Source organism: Heterocephalus glaber, unplaced genomic scaffold (assembly GCF_053883595.1).
Source record: "Heterocephalus glaber isolate CG9 unplaced genomic scaffold, H.glaber_assembly_v1.0 deba00001531, whole genome shotgun sequence".
Taxonomy (NCBI): Eukaryota; Metazoa; Chordata; class Mammalia; order Rodentia; family Bathyergidae; genus Heterocephalus; species Heterocephalus glaber.
In genome coordinates, this window is record NW_028258329.1 from 19,294,188 (window position 1) to 19,311,634 (window position 17,447).

At 42.9% G+C, this 17,447-nt stretch overlaps 1 protein-coding gene across 8 annotated transcripts in view; it reads right to left on the reverse strand.

Annotated features, from left to right (window-relative positions):
* Positions 1-1,787: 1,787 nt before the first annotated feature.
* The window catches only part of Blm (BLM RecQ like helicase), a 100,831-nt gene continuing 85,171 nt past the window's right edge, over positions 1,788-17,447 (reverse strand). For 2 of the 8 annotated variants that reach the window (XM_021264845.2, XM_087188429.1), the window contains 7 exons: positions 17,130-17,320; positions 15,557-15,704; positions 11,379-11,578; positions 10,756-10,948; positions 7,818-7,940; positions 5,719-5,908; positions 1,788-2,138 (listed from right to left, as the gene is read on the reverse strand). In XM_021264845.2, the coding sequence (XP_021120504.1) occupies positions 1,961-2,138; positions 5,719-5,908; positions 7,818-7,940; positions 10,756-10,948; positions 11,379-11,578; positions 15,557-15,704; positions 17,130-17,320 (1,223 nt within the window). In that variant the 3' untranslated portion in view covers positions 1,788-1,960. Of the gene's footprint in view, positions 2,139-4,046; positions 4,255-5,718; positions 5,909-7,817; positions 7,941-10,755; positions 10,949-11,373; positions 11,579-15,556; positions 15,705-17,129; positions 17,321-17,447 lie in introns of those variants that run through there. The other 6 variants (XR_015441770.1, XR_015441768.1, XM_087188430.1 and 3 more) reach the window with 5 other exon arrangements.

The following is a 17,447-nucleotide window of genomic DNA, read 5'->3' on the forward strand; positions in this document are numbered from 1 at the left end:
CAGCTCAGGACACGATGATCTCTGTGTCCTGGGGTCCCTGTTGGGGTAGCTCCGCTGTCACCACTCCTGCCTGCTTGCCTGTCTGCCCCTGTTCTGGTTGTTGGGAAGGCTGGAGGCCGAGCAGCAGCAAGAAGAGGGTGCACTCTGTGTGTCTGCTCCAGGGGCAGGGCAGAGGAACTGATCGGAACCTGGTCCAGCTGGGTGTGCAACCTGGCAAGCCACACGTCCTAGAGGTTGTGGTTGTCTGTGGGCTGCTGGCCCTGCACACAGTTCTGTGCAACCACCCTTCAAGAGTCCCCCATTGAACCAGCAGCATGGCAGGGCATGTATTCCCAAGAGGCGAGGCTGTGTGTCCGGTGGCATGCAGAGGCACGCAGGAAATGAGAGCCCTCACCTGAGACCCACGCTGCAGTGGCAGAGGGAAGACAGCCCCTGCCTGTGTCTTGTTGGATGGGTAATGCTCCAGGGTGACCTTGTGCTGAGACCTGATCCTAGGCCTCAACTGCCCAGCTCCCTGGTCCTCCATTCCCTCCCCCAAGGCCCTTCCAGCCTCAGGTGGCAGTGCTGGTCTGTTCCAGAAGGCACCTTGAAGGAAGGTTCTCTACCCTCAGCAAACTCACCTGCCCAATCCCCTGTGTGACAGCTGAAAGCCTCTCGTGGCAGCTGAGGAGATGGGAAGCAGATGGCTCCTCTGTGGGTGTGGGTCCACCTCAGTCCAGAAGCCCCACGGGTGACTCAGGCTCTGACCAACCACCCCAACACCTGTAGCCCAGGCAAGGCCTCCCTCCTGAGATCAGGGGTGAGACACCTAACAGAGGGCAAACCAAGAGATATGTTAATATTTGATATAGTCTTGCTAAAAGAATCTATTTGACCATTTTCTCCAGTGGTGAGTTTGTTTTTGAGACAGGGTCTCACTATGTAGTTTGGGGTAGCCTTGAACTCACTATGTAGCCCAGGTTGGCCCCAAACTTGTGACAATCCTCCTGCCTCAGCCTCTTGAATGCTGGGATTATAGACATGTGCCACTACACCCTGCAGTGGTTTTTTAAGTGATGGGGCCTGCGTTGCTCTGCTTGGCTTTGAACTTCTAGGCTCAAGTGAATCTCCTACCTCAGCCTCCTGAGGATCTGGGATTACACTGTGCCAAGGCAGTGTTGACAATCTGACAGGCAAAAGAATGCACCTTATGGTTTTAATTTATATTTTTAATTAGAAGATTGAGTATTTTTCATCTATTTGTGGTTTTTATTTTTATTTTTTCTGGTACCAGGAATCAAACTCAGGACCCTGTGCTTGCCAGGCAGGTACACTGAGCTACATTCCCGGCCAGTTATTTGTATTTCTTCTATTCACATTCTTTGTTCAGTTGTCTTCTATGCTGGCTTTTCCTTAATGATTTATAATCTCTGTATACTGTAGAGATTAATCCTTTGTAGTACATCATCTCTCTTAAAAAAATTTTTTTTTGAGACAGCGTCTCACTATGTAGCCCAGGCTGGCCTGGAACTGGCAGCGATCCTCCTGCTTGAGCCTCCTGAGTGCTGATAACAGGTGCGTGGCACCACAGCTGGCTAGTACCTCTTTTCTTTTCTCTGGCATTTGTCTTACTTCTGTTGGTGGTGTCTTATACAAGAAGCTTAGATTCACAACGTCCCATGCATATTTGTCTTTGCCTTCTGGCTTTCATGTTATGCTTACAGTTTCTCTCTGAGACATGATTCAACTGCTGCTTCAGACTTTCTGAGAAACAGCCACAATGCTTGTGGTGGCAGCAAAACATGCTATTCAAAACAAATTGTTTATTTTAACAATAAGAACTAGAACCCCAAGCATTTATTTAAATATTAATAGGTATGTGTAAAAATTTCAAATGGTGTAATAAGACTAGCAGCTCTGTAGTCACAGATGGTCAGACGCTGACAGACAACAAAGATCTACGTACACTGGGATTGGGTTGTTATGAAAATGCATACGAAGGCCTAAGAAATGGTCTATTTATAGGCTTTGGTGGTGCCATAATCCCCAATTTTCTACTAGCTCCTGATGTTGCTTGAGAGCTATGCAAGGCTGAGCTGGATCCAATTGTGTTGGAGAATTTACTTTTAGAAGACATCCTTCTGCATGTGGTAGATGCCCTAAATGTGACAAAGAGAAGAAAATTAAAATGGTAAATAAAAATAAAAGCCAAGGGTCTTCTTTCTCTTAACCCACTGGAGCTACAATCCATAATTCCTTTGGTTTCACAGATGTGCATTTTCTGCCTGTATCTCCCTCCATCCCCACCCACTAAGGTAAATTTCCTTTTTTACCCAAAGAATAAAGGGACACTGCCCATCACACAAATTTATCCCGAGCTTGTCTTTCTGAAATGTCAAGGATTAATTCTGTGACTTGTGACCAGTCCACAGACTGTCCCCACACCCACATGCTCCACAGCCTACAATCAGCTGAATTCTACATATCCCAATCTATTCCAGCCAAATGAAGGAAGAGGAAACACCCAAATCCCCGGCCAAGAGACACCCCGGAAGTGCTGTACTTGCAATGTCAAGCAAGGCAGCTCCGTGGGCAAGTAGCAATGGGGAGAGCAGGGCTCTGATCTTGGCTGGGTGGCCACAAGGAGCAGAGCCTCTGCCCATCCCAGGCCCGGCCCAGGGGAGGCTGCAGATGTGGCTCCCTGGGGAGGCCCAGGTGCTGCCTCATGCCCTGGTCTGGAACATCTCTGATAGGGTCACGTAGCTGGCAGCTCCCTCACCTACATCCAAACAGCTCTGCCCTCCCACTCACTGCCTTTGTGTGTATGCGTGTGTGGTACTGGAGGTGAACTCAGGGGTGTTCTACCACTGAGCTATATTCCCAGACCTTTTTATGTTGAGACAGGTTCTTAGTAAGTTGGCCAGGTTGGCCTTAAGCTCATGATCCTACCTTAGCCTCCTGAGTAGCTGGGATTACAGGCATGTGCCACTATGCCTGGTCACTTACTGTCTTTTAAAACCAGGAAGAAAGCCCCTTCACAGCCCAGGACAAAGTCCTTCCTGCACATCACTTGGCTTGCTGACCTGAGGATAACAGCTTTCTCCACTACAAATAAAACAAAACATAACTGCTGGGCCGGCATTACCTACAGGGAGCCTTTCTGCTGGCTGAACCCCAGTAACCCCACAGCACCAGGGCTGCTGAGTGGCCTCCTAGCTCTGATTTGGGGTCCAGCGAAACAGTGCCACAGTCCCTGGATAATAACATTCTGGGGGTGCTGAGTGAAGAGTGGTTTTTCCAGTATTTTAAAACTCTTGTTGGAGGGCAATTTTACTGCAGATCTGGCAGAGATCTGCCCAAGTGGCAGAGAAGCAGCCTGAAGTTTGCCATGATGATTTCCTGCTGAGAAATTAAGCCCCAAGGAAAAACCTGCTGCTTATGTTGATTTACAGAATGAATCTGCCAACAGCAGGCTCCATTTCACCACTGGGCCATCCATTTCACTCCAACCGCAGTCGGCACAAGCAGCTCATTGTGTGCTGCCTGAGCTGCAGACCCGGGGCAGGGTAGAGTGAAGGTCTCTGGCTGGGGGCCACACTCATTCTGTCCCTGCACAGGGATGACCAGGTGAGCGGGCTGGGGACCAGAAAGCCATCTACCGGGGGCCAGTGGGAACAGGCAGAATGAAGCGCATACACAGAGGCTGCTGCACAGTAAAAACTCGACAAATGGCAGTGGTGTTAGCTAGTGGGGACTAGACAGGAATCCCATCTCAAACACACAGGCAACTGAAAGGAGAGTGGGGACTGGGCCTGGCTCATGGACAAGGTTGAGTTTTACTACTTTTTACGAAACTGGGCTCTAGGTGATGCAGCAGAGACATTCTGCTCTCACAAACACACTATGAAAATCAAATAAGGGAGCCAAGGTTGGCAAGCACTGTCACATGGTTCGTGTTGTTCTAATGAGTAAAAATGAGACAAGAGACCATGCACACTTTGAAGACGACATGCATAAATGAAAGCGCTCCAGACGGGCGTGCGTGGGTAGGCAGCCTGCAGACCCACCTCTGAAATAGAGACCAGGCCACAGCCGCCAGGCCAGGCCCTTGCCAAGCCAGGCCAGGCACAGGCCTGAGGGAGCTGGTGCAGATGCCTTGCAAGGTCTCCTGCTCCTGTGAGCCACTGAGGAAGTAAGTATTTCCCAAGGCGGAGAAATAAACGAAGGAAAGAAGAAAATGTCCTCACTGAAGAGCATCTGCCGGTCACTTGTGCACTAAAAACCACAAATTAAACTAACATTTAGAATGCCCTTAATTTCTGTACTCTGGCAGAAGGATTAGCACATACAAGATGTTTGTTTATAGATTTAATAAGAAATGAAAATTCAGTAACATTTGCCTTCCTTTCTCTTCCCTCACTCAATTTTTGTTTTTTATTACCCAGAAGGAAAAAAGGTAGAAAAACTGCAAAAGCAAACACAACAGCTTGCAAAAGTTGACTGCAGACTTGTTTCCTTATTTCTGCAAGCAATTCTGTCACAATCTGCAGTTATTTTGGGGCTACATTCTTCAGACTTCAGGGATGGTCTCCATCCTGCTAGGGCTTACCTGCAAGGCTGAAGGGGTGTAGGGGCGCCTGTGGGTGTGTGCCCTAGCAGAAGTTGGGTGAGAAGGGCTGTCAGCCACAATCCAATTATGAAGGAAAGGCCTGCCACCAGGATGTGACCATGCCACCTCTGCTCTTCCCCCAGAGAGCACCCCAGAATAGACATGGCCTAGCCCAGAGGCCAAGCAATGTGGGAAAGGGAAGAGGAACCATTTCTGCGGCCCCCAAAGAGGCTAAGTATGTCTATAGCCACATGTTCCTGCCATGCCTGACCTCCTGAGGTCTCAGAAAGAGCCAGGTCCACCTGGCCTTTTGGTGTCCCTTTTGTGGCCTCTTCTTTGCTACCCCTGCAAGTTGAGTCTCTCGTGTATTAGTGAATGGCACGGAGGGCAAAGTGCCTCCAGGTGGAGCATCACAGAATTCTGCAGTCATAAAAGTAGTGTAGCAAGTACTGGCAGAATCCCAAAACCCAGGAAGACACAAAACCCTTTGTTACTTATTCAGCTAGTAAATGATTTATAGTATTTTTCATGGAAAGTTTTCTGGGGAAGAGGAGTTATCTAAAAACAAAAAAAATTTCTACGGTAAAGTTAAAATTGGAGAAATTTTTACAAACTAGAAAACTACAGTCATAATCAGCTTAGGAATAAGTATTTAAAAAATCTGAAGCAGGACTGGGCATGGTGGTGTACTCCTGTAGTTCTGCACTGGGAGGCTGAGGCAGGAGGATCACCATGAGTTTGAGGACAGCCTGGGCTACACAGTGAGTTCAGGGCCAGCCTGTATTACATAGTGAGACCCTGTCTCAAAAAACCAAAAACAGGCCAGGGATTTAGCTCAGTGGTTTTGCCGCCTGCTGCGAAAGTGCAAGGATCCAAGTTCGATCCCCAGTACCCTAAAAAACCAAAACCAAAAAACCAAACCAAAAACCAAAAACCAAACCAAGTCAAACAAAACAATACTGAAGCAATGTTTCTGTTGTCAGTCCTTAATTATCAGTCTATTAAATGCTGAGGCAATATTGAATAATGGCTAATTTTAGTAAATGCTTCAAAGCAAACCAGAGCAATTATGCATACTTTTGTTGTTTTTTCCCTGAGACCCTATGTGGCAAAGACGTCAAGGAACATACCCCTTGGCTTTGAAGCCACCAAAACTAGTTTTTCTCCTCTTAGACCTCTGGGTGGCTGGCATCTTCCTCTTTCTTTCATTTCTGGCTCTATTTGCAAAGTAATGGGAAGACACAGGTATCTCCTCCTCCGGCTCTTCAGGGGCGTTCCTCCCAGGGCCTCTGGTGCCAATCCCTAAAGAAACCTCCTCAGCTGTAAAAGGGAGATGCAGACTTTTACCAGTGACAATGGGCTTTCCATGAGTCTGTCCTGTATCTCTGAAGACACACGGCTCGGGGGCCCAGTTTGGTCAGTACCCACTGTCTGCCTGGTGCTTCCCTGCCACTCAGATTCAACAGTTCAGCAGGAACCAAACATTTACCATTTCACAAAACTCCAATGTGTTCAATGCCAATTTTTTGTTTTTTTAATGAAAGGGAACCACAATTTATTATTTATAAAATGTGTGATAGTCTTTAAACTAGAGACCCAAGACTTGGTCAAACTCTAAGCCTGACTTGCATTCTTGTCACTTACTGGACAGTAAATCATAGTAAGCAGTTTGAAAAATACAGGGTGCTACACAAATATTAGGAAATAATTTATCATTGAAAACATGCTCAAAGAGTGCAATATAAGGGAAATAATATCTGCCTGATCTTTGAACTAATGGATTCTTAATAAAATGGGCACCAGAAAATTCCAAACCATATTTTACTCTTCAAAGACAAAAGCCACATCTTTGCATAAGTGTTGTGAACATTTCACATATTATGCAGGGAATGGGCCTGTAAGAAAGCACACATTTGCAAAGAAGATGGTAATTTCCATAAGGATTTTCATCGCAAAGCAACCCAAAAGCAAGACATTTCCTTCCAGGTCACCCAGTGACCTCAGCTCCATTTCCTGCTAGTCTGGTACAATCTCTGGGGCACCCCTACTGCCTGGTGGATGGTGTGGAGGGGTCCAGATTCTACCATGGCACTTTCTAACCCTGGTCACATGGGGAGGGACTGCAGCTCCAGGGCTAAGAGCCCTGGCCTCCTAGCTGTGTGACTCTGGGAAAACAGCAAGCCACCTCCTCCTCACCTGTAAAGCAGGTATAAAGCTGGTATTGTGAAGATGGGGTGGTACAACAGTGTGCACAATGCCCTCGAGGGCAATGACCACCACCATGCTGCCCACTGTTTTCCCAGAGCAGCCTCGTCTTATGTTGCAAAAGCCCCTTCCAGACCACTTACCATATGGAACAAATGTTAAGTTCCTACCAAGAGAATCTCGAAGGTATCCAGAACATGGCTTTTAATGGAGTAATTGCCATGTAATGGAATCTATGAAAATCCTACTTTTCAGCACGTTGCTAATGGACAGAAACCTGTGGGAAGAGAGCTTGAAAGATGTACTCACTTATTTCTCATCCTGCTTACCATTGGCACTGGCCTGGAGAAGGCTGCCCTTCCTCAGCCCACTACAGAAACAGGAAAATGCTGGACCTGGCTGGTCTGCAGGGTCTTACCACACGGCAATATGTTAGTGGAGGGAGACCAAGGCCTACAACCAAATACTTCTCTCAGCCCATTGATGAAGCTCATTTGAAGCTATAGCACAGGCCTAGAATGACCTTGAGGTAAGTCTGCTGGCAATGTGTTCTTGAAATGACTAACCGCAATGGTATACATGATTCAATCAATGCTCACTCTTCCAAAACATTTAAATTTTACTCTTCAATTTTATCTTTAGACATGATTGTTAGATAACATGTTCCTTCCTCTGATAAGGACCCAGAAGCACAGAAAGGCTGCTGTGATCAAAAGGTGAGATGGTGGCAGATCTGAGATAGTTCCCAGGGCTCCCAACTCCTTGGGCAGTGGCCTCAGCGGAAGTAGCCGTGCCTGGGCTCACAAGTCCCCACTTGGGCCTTATCAATGGATTTAATAACGGTCTTTTCTGGAAACCCAAATGCCAGTGTCCTCTCAGAGGTGCCTATTCACTACTGGGGCTCCTCTGAGGATTTCAACTTCAGTGTGACAAGGTGAACGCAGCATTAACACAACCCAGAAACCTCATAATTCTAATCTGGAGAGATGCAGTGTTTGACATTCAAACAGGATGGATACTGAACCTGGCAGTGTCCACTCAGAGTATTTCTGTAGTATTGGAATCACTTCTGCACCGTATTTTTCCAGCTTGTCTTCAGTAACACCATCAATTTGAAGCAAAACCTCAGGATCAGACGATAAAGATTCTGTGCATGGGCATAAAATTAGGAATTTAAATTACCACCCATAGAAAACCCACTGAATTCGTGCTCATTCACTCATTCAGTTTATGTTTGTTAAGTGCCAGCTAACTCAGGCACTGGGCACAGGGGCTGATACTTTAAAAGGCAAAGTCAGTACAGCAGAGGTAGCAGACTGGCCCAGAGGGCAGAAGCCCATCATCCAGTTCTAGCAGCAACGATGCAGAAGCCAGGGCAGCCAGCAGCAGTGTGTGTGGGTGTGTATGTCAGGGTGGGGCTTGTGTGGGTGCTCAGACTCTGCCCTTGCCCACTTCCCCCACGCCAAGACTTGGTAGCTGGAAGACTAATGTCCCCTCTATTTGCTGAGAACACCCACATTTCTATTTCCAGCTCTGACCTCTTCCACACTCCAGACTCGCACAGCCCACCCGAGGAGGCAAAAGCACATGACTGCTGCCCCCAGCCCAACTGTCCCTCCCCCAGTCTTTCCTCGGGTTGTGGAATAAGGAGCAGGCAGCTTTGAGTCCTCTGCAGAGATGGCAGGCACATCCGTCTTGCAGTTGGACAAGCTTGTCATTTTAAAGGTTCCTCAGGCTTCGGTGTGGAAAAATGGAGTGTGAGGGAAGAGTGGAAACTGGGAGCCCGGGGCAGGCCACTGCAGGACCAAGCAAGGATGGAACAAATGAGGGAGGAAGGAGAGGTGTGGCTAAGTTTTGGAGCTGGGTGTGTAGGATTTATTGACACACTGACAATGGAGAATAAGCGAGTAATAATTCCTAGTATCTGACTTGAGCAAAGAGTGGATTGGATTTCAGATCCTTTCCAATCTGTGATTTTCATATTGCTCCTATGTTTAGAGAAAAGTGATAGACTGTGGGACAGAACAGAAGGGCTATGAGAGGGGTGAGTAGAAGATGAAATGGAAGAGATGAGCAGAAATGTAGGGCCCTAATAGAATTTATATTTTATCTAGAGAGCTGCTGTAGTTTTAATGATTTTAGCAAGATTAAAATATACATCATGTCCATACTGGAATGTAAGGAGATCAGGTAGGAAACTGCATTAATAGCCCAGGAAAAATACTGTTTTTCATTGATTCTAAGTCTCATTCTTTTTCCCATTAGGATTCTTGAATCCAAGATGTGTCTTATAACTGCTGAAGGCCAAATGGCAGTGGTACTGTGCTGTTACTGCCCACAAGTATGGGTACTTAGTCAAGGCTAGTAATACTGCCACAGGTCAACAGGGCCACTGCATTGCTGGTACCTCATATGGTGAGTTTGACTGCCACATGAAATGTCTTCTGAACTGTACCATGATTAGTGTTATGCAGAAAAGCTGAGGCACGGCAATGGGGAATACATTTGGCACTACTCAAGTACCCTCTGTCTTTGAGGAAATGACCACAATTTCATAGTTTCTTGCATGCAACAGCCAAATGTTTTACATGACCTAAAAAAAGATGCCCTGAGTAGATAAAGCAGGACTACATTTTTGTCACTGAGAGATGGGCAACCTTCTGTTGACACCTTCTGGTGCCATCAGGAAAGCACCACCATTCAAAGAGAAGGATGGCAGGGTGTATGCTCAGGGTGCACCAGGCCCTGGGCTCAAGCCTTAGCACCACAAGAATGCAAAATAACAAACAAATACAACCAAAATAAACCAATCAAATAAACAAAACAAAAAGACACACAAAAAAGACCACCAAGTAGAATGGGCATTTTAGTGACGATACAAGGAAAAACAAAGACACAGACAACTGACTCAAAAAGTGATTTGGTGGTAGGAATGGGAATAGAAAATAGAATAGAATCTCAAAAAGTATGAGATTTTTTTTTTTGGTACTGGGGACGGAACTCAGGACCTTGCGCTTGTGAGCAGGCAGCGGCACCACTGAGCTAAATCCTCGGATCCTTGTTTTGTTTTTTGAGACAATGTCTCACTATGTAGTCCAGGCTGGCCTTGAACTTGCCATATAGACCAGGCCGGCCTCAAACTGGTGATCCTGCTGCCTCAGCCTTGTGAGTACTGGGATGACAGGTATGCACCACCATGCCTGGTTCATGATTATGAGACGTTATGAAGGAAGAACACAGAAGGTGATACACATCAGATGATTATGTGAACAATTTATTTTCCAGAGTCTTTACTACTGAAATTCTGCATTGAACTATCTCAATCCATGGAAATAGCCATCAGCAAATTATTTCCTAATGAAAGACAGCAATATGCTAGATCCAGATTCAAAGAAGAAAACACAACCCGCTTTCCTAAGGAACTTCGCCCTTCATTGTAAAGGCATTTGTACAAAAATGTAAGTGATCACGGTAAGGCAGGCAAATAATCAGCACAAATAATTGACATCTGGTTTTACAGATTACAATTTTCCATATCCTAGTATGCAGTTTTAGAGGAAAAGTATAAAATTAAAATTATACCATATATCCAAAACTGCATATATCTTTTTTTTGTTTGTTTTGGTACCGGGAATCGAACTCAGGTCCTTGTGCTTGCGCAGCAGGCGGCGAAACCATTGAGCTAAATCCCCAGCCCCAAACTGCATATATCTTAAAGAATTATATTTTATCTCAGAAATGAGTATAGGGCTGGGGATTTAGCTCAGCGGCACTGTGCCTGCCTTGCAAGTGCAAGGACCTGAGTTTGATCCCTGGTACAAAAAAAAAAAAAAAAAAAAAAGAGTATAAATGGCTTCTATGACCTTTCAATACAGAGGTTAGATATCACTTAGAAAGCCCCTCAGCAAGACAAACTTCTAGCACACTGACTGCTGTGTAACAGAAGGCGCACGTGTCCCTACCTGCGAGCTTCTTGAGTGTGGCGGTATTAAAGATATTGAAGTAATGGACACCAAAAACTTTCCCCAGAGATTTGCAGACCTGTGTAAGTTCTCCAAGGCATTTCTTAACCATCTGTTCCCGCTGAGATACTTTTGCCTCTAAAGCTTTTTGTTTCTTCATGCTGCTGGAATTTTCTGTTTCCATAAAGTCTACCTTGTGTGAGAGAGAAGTCATAGGCATGGGGAGATGCATACTTACACCCATCAATAGCTCTACGAGATGCTCAACTGCATTTGTTATTATTTTTTCTGTTCTACCAAGTACCTAGCAAGCCTCTTGTTAAGAGGCTATACATTCTTCATCTTTCTATCTCCATAGTCTTGCACTGCATAGCCTCTTGATAAATGCTCATTTAATGAATATCTGAAGATTTAGTGACCTGATAACCCATAAATTGATTTTTTCATATGTTAAACTACTTGCTTTCAATTTTAAGATCTCTTTCTAATTAAAAGGTCAGAGTATGTTCTTATAGGACAGTACATATATATAAATTCACAATCTGTAAGCTTTGTACTTTGCAGTAATATATTTTCGTCCATTGATTGTGAGATAATAAAAATAAACATTTAAAATACCATACCTTTAAATGCCCATTTAGTACTGCTTGAGCTTTAGTTCCCAGCATCACATAGGCAATTGCTTGGTCATTGGCATTGATATATAGATCTTCATCCAAAATCTTGTCAAGTATTAGCTTTTTAAAAAGTCTTTCAGCATTGTGTCGTGAATAAGCAGATCCCTTTCCAAATATACCTGACTGAACTTTTGCACTCTTACTCCCTAGGAAGGAACAAAAGGTTAAGTGAGTACAATTAGGGACACTGTCACTCTCATGTACAAGAGGCTAAAAAGTCACTCATGGGCATGTTTGGACAAAAAATAGATCATCTATTCCACAGGAAAACCCACGGCACAAACAGACTCTCAAATAGACTCATTTCGTATAATGAGAAGAAGATGTGAGTAGAATTCTAAAATTTCCGTGGTTGCATGTACTTTTTCTTCCAAATCAGGGCCTTGGACATGCTTAGCTCCCACTTTACCACCGAGCTACACATCCCAAGCTCAGTTGTTTGTTCTTTTTCTTTCTTTTGGTGCTGGAGATGGAATCCAGGGGCTCACACATGCTAGGCAAGTTCTCTACCACTGAACTATATCTGCACCTGCTCCTGATCTTTTTGTAATACACACGTGACCAAATTAAGTTTATCTTTCAAAATATGAAGCTACTGCTATTTTTATAAAATTTTCTTTGATTTCTTTGCTCTAATATAATTTTATAAGCTGTAAAGGCAACATTAGAGCAAAGAAATCAAAGAAAGTCTATATAAGTGGCAATAGCTTCATACTACTGTGCTACATTAGGGTAATTGTACATTACTGATGAATTCACAAAAAATTTCGGACAATCAATTAAAAAAATTTTTTTGCAGTGCTAGTGATAAAACCCAGGGCGTTGTACAAGCTAGACAAGTGCTTTACCACTGAGCTACAGTCCCAGCGACTGACAATCACCTTTGATAAGTACAATTTCTGGTCCTAGTTATTAAAACTGCTTCTGGTTTATGACCCAAGTATTTAAGTGTGTACATTTTGTCACCCTCCCTAAGGAAGCCCATACAAACACCCAAATCAAAGAGCAACGCTTGTCCAGATGGTCAAGGTGGGAGCCAAGGACAGGAAAGTGAACACTGCCCCTCTCTCTGGCCAGCTGGCAGTACCCACTAGTTTGCCTCACATTTAAGACACTGTAATTACTAATGTCTCCATCCTGAACACAACTTCACTATTATAATCTACTCTAAAAAGCTGTGACATTTGGGCCAGGGATTTAGCTCAGTGGTTCCAGCACCTGTCTCATAAGTGCAAGGTCCCGAGTTCGATCCCTGGTACCAAAAAAAAAAAAAAGCTGTGACATTGATAATAATCAGAATTAACAGTTACTTTGGAAAGCCTTAACTTTAAAGAGTTCCAAATCATCACATTATTGCAAATTTCAGATGGCCTTTGCATAGCTACGGTGAGTTATCGAAGCATTTTCTTTCCACAAGTGATCTGTATTCCTGAGCACTACACAATCAAGGCTACTGCTCTGGTCACGGTAGGTTCGGGATGTGGAACCACCCTACTGTGGAGGACAACTAAGAAAGCTAGATGAACAGAAACAGTTTCTTAAAAAAAAAAAAAAAAAAAAAAAAAGAAACAGTTTCTTTAAACACTTGAGAGTTCAGGAGAAATTGATGATGTGTGAGAAAACTAGATCTAGGAATCTAGATGAAAGGAATAATCAGAGCTATAGCCAAAGGTTTGTTTTTGTTTTTTTTTTTGGTACTGGGGATCAAACTCGGGTCCTTGCGCTTGCAAGGCAGGAGGCGGAACCACTGAGCTAAATCCCTGGCCCAGCCAAAGGTTTGTTTAAAAGGCTATTTATCACAGCATTTTTATAGTAGAAAAATATGTCCTAAATGTAAGTACTTCAAATTAAGAAAATGTTTATATCTTGTCATATAGAATGATGTGAATTACAAATGCAATATGATAAGTACCTGACTGGGGAAGCACAGTAGTCTTTTTTGGAGTATACGTAATTTTTGGCTTTCTATATATTCTAATACAAAGCAATAGGTCAGTCTGAGAAACTGAGCAAACTATCTTCTTACTCCAGTCTAGGCTATTATTCTTTTAAATGAATGAAACTATTAATTGCCTTATATACTTTAAGGAAAACAATACATGTACATGGGGGGAAATAGTGTATGAAGGGTTCATCATTAAAAGCAACATTCCTCTATCCTACACTTTCTCTGCCCAGCCTCGCTCTTTTCTCCAAGGAAATCATTTTTTATTTTTATTTATTTTTAATTTTTACTTGCAGTGCTGGGGATGGAGACCAGAGTCTTGAACATGCTAGGCAAGCTCCTACCATGAGCTGCACCCTCAGCCTAGCAGTCATTTTTTTTTTTTTTTTTTGTGCCAGGGATTGAACTCAGGACCTTGCGCTTGTGAGGCAGGCACAGTGCCACTGAGCTGAATCCGCGGCCCAAACTTTTTTTTTTGGAATCGGGGATTGAACTGGGGACCTTGCACTTTTGAGGCAGGCGGTGGAACCACTGAGCCAAATCCCCAGCCCTTCAGCAGTTACTTTTAAAGTTTTTATTTTCAGCTCTTCTGGTAATGATCTCTACACAGAACCTGAAACCTCAGTCTCCCACCAGCCAGGGCCACCTGACATGAATCCCCCTCACCCACTTCCTCAACTGTGCTTGTTATATACTATTGGTTCATCTACGGATTATTTTTATGCCTTTAAAGAGAACGCCTGAGCACTCCCCCACTATGTGAGTGGTGATGAACATTCAAGGCCCTCCTATACTGCTTGTATTTTTATTTACTGTACTTTTATTTTTATATCATCAAGATAGCATTTATCTCTTGTCCTGTCCTGTAATCATGGTTAATCTGTCCCCTGGAGTTTCTAAGTCTCTTTCTTCTTTTTCGGTTGAGAAGTCACATCTGTTATTATCAACATAAAATTTGTTTCTTACTCTTTCTATCTACTGGTAGGTACCGTTCTTGACTTTCTGTTAAGAGTCTGCACAATGTGGCTGGGGTGGACAGCGCCTCTGCTTACTGTGCATTTCCTTTCCTGGCCTCCCTGTCTCCAGGGGTGCTGAAATCAGTCTGATGCCAGGCTGGTTTTAGTTCTTGTTTTTTCTTTCCAAAGCTTTGAGGACTATCCCTGATGGGGTCCAGAATATGCTACCATGGCATCAAATTATTTTGAGAAGAAGGGATGTGAGCTCTTGCAATCTTTCATCTGCCAAAAAGCAGAGCCTCCCTCAAAGAATTCAAGCCATCAATTCCATCCCTGGGAAAAATCAGGGAAGGCTGAGCTTATGGGAGAGGTCTCTACATCACACGTAAACAGACTTGTCACAAAGACTACCCAGTGTTGCCCATCTAGTCTCCTAAGGACCCATTTATCTTTCCTAAAAGTCAACTGTATTTCCACAAGTCCCACCCCCACCCCACCCCCCCGCTTTTGAGACAGGGTCGTGGCGTGTAGTCCAGGCTGGCCTGGAGTGCTGGGATTACAGGTGGGCACAATGCTGGGCTCGCTCCTACCATTTTAATAGGACCTCAAGCAAAGAGAAGACACTTAAGCTCAGGCTGCCTCCTGGGCTGGGGCAGGTTACACCGGCTCACTCAGATAAATGTGCAGAGGCTTTATGATTATTTCTCCTATATAAGAACTCCTCTCATTTTGGTGACTTATATAAATTATATAAAATAATTTGTATGGTAGGCATGGTAACACACTCCTGTAATCCCAGCACTCTGGGAGGCTGAAGCAGGAAGATCACAAGTTCTAACTTTGCCTGGGCAACTTAATGAGACCCTGTCTTGAAATAAAAAATTAAAAAAGGGCTAGGGACTCAGTTCAATATGAAGGCTCTGGGTTCAATCCTCAGTACCATGAAAACACATACACACACACACACACACACACAAAACAAACACAAAGCCCACAAAAAAACGTAATTCATTAAAAAAATTTTTTTTGTCTGAAAATAAAAAAGAGCTGGGAATGTAGCTCAGTGCAAAGGTACTAGATTTAATTCCCAGTACTAAAAAAAAAGTTTCATTTGGAAATTCTTAAATTCTATAAGAAAACAGATAGATTTTTTTATGTACTTGTAATTCTTCAGATATTTAATTTCAATTAATATAACTCAAATAATAACACAGATGACTTACCCAAGAAAATGTCAACCAGCATGTTCATAGTAAATCTTCCAGAGGGACCTACATGCTTTACATTTTTCATTCTTTGAGATGAACTATATTCTTGAACAAATCTTATAATATTTTTCACATCACCAGTCACATCTCTTGTCTTGTAATCCTACAAGTAAAAACATTACCTTCTGTTATAATTAAGATAATGATGGCTAGGTTGCTAGAGTTTAACATTAACTGTGGTACATTTACTGTAATTCATTTCCAGACCAAAACCAAGATGAAAAACTAATAAAGCTTTAAATGCTTAATCTTGTCTGAGTTGTAGAATAATAAGCAGTTTACCATATCTCCTTTATTACCGTTTCACAGACATATATAGCCTTCCAAATACTTGATAGCACCCTGTAGGTAGGAAAAAAAATGCAGACACACACTCCCTCTCTCTCTCACATACACGCCTCTTCCTCCTTCCTGGAACAGGATGATGACCTCTGGAATGAAAAACACTGTCCATGCAAATTTGTGAGTTCTAACTTCTTTTGGGTGTTTGGTACTATCATCACTTTTTTTTTTTAATCATCTCCCACTAGTTTCCTTTCTCATTTTCTTTCCTCTGCTGTATCCCAAACTTTGCCCACTTTTTTTTTTTGTACCGGGGATCAAACTCAGGACCTTGAGCTTGTGATGCAGGCAGCAGCACCACTGAGCTAAATCCCCGGCCCCTGCCCACTTTTTAAAGTCCCCATTACTAGATGACTTTTGTGCCTTCATTTACCCCATTTCTTTATCCTGGCAGTACTCAAAAGTGCTCATGATTCTGAAAAGCCACACCAAGTTCTTGTGTGAATTTAAGAGTCTTACAATAGTAAATTCACCCGAAGCTACTGCCATGATTATTTATAGTTTGTAGTAGGATAGTATAGAAGATGTAGTAGTATTGTGTAGTATAGTACAGTACAGTACAGCACAGTACAGTATAGTATAGTAGTATAGTATAGCAGTAGATAATGTAGTGTTAGTAGTAGGGTATTTATAGGAGTAGTTAAAATGATTTGAATTCAAAAAGTATACATTATTCTTCTTTTGAGAATGAGACCTTTAAACACAGGTTGTTGTTGTATTTAAAATATTCTACCTGTCAGCCGGGGATTTAGCTCAGTGGTTTTGCCACGTGCTGCGCAAGTGCAAGGACCCAAGTTTGATCCCCGGTACCAAAAAAAAAAAAAAAAAAAAAAAAAAAATTCTACCTGCCTATGTTAGATCTTTTTGGATGTTTATACATTAGTGATATTTCTAAAATAACTTACAACCATTAGTGCACATATGTAATCTCAGTATTTTGGACATGTGGATGCCCAATATATTTTTTATAGCCTTCTAATACTAAAGAAAAGATATTCCACACAATACTTTATAAATGTTTCTATTCCAAATTATGATAGGGAAGAAGACCCCTTTCCCTTGTTTAGTCTCTTGAGGACCACATGGGGGAAATCTACCTTGTATCTATTTTTTTTAATTAAGAGAAGGAAGAAATAGGTTGGTGATTCCCTTAACTATAAAAGGATTTTAAAATTTCTTGTATTACCTTTGTTTTACAGCAATTATCACAAGAAACATCAGCGTGTTGGCTACAAAACTCGGGGTTAAATCCATTTTCACCAAAGTAAGCCAAAAGCTGTATTCTCCTGCATTCTGTTATATTTTCACAGTAATGTACCATGCTATACAAATTATTGAAGTGAGTCTCTTTTGTATGATGGTTCCCATCTTTTTCCACTGCAAGAGATGAAGAACATAGTAAAATATTCTTACTACAGTAGAAAATGAGAGATTATCACAGATAAATATTTAGAATAGATTCACAGAACTCTATTATTATTATAATTATTATTTTTTGTGGCAC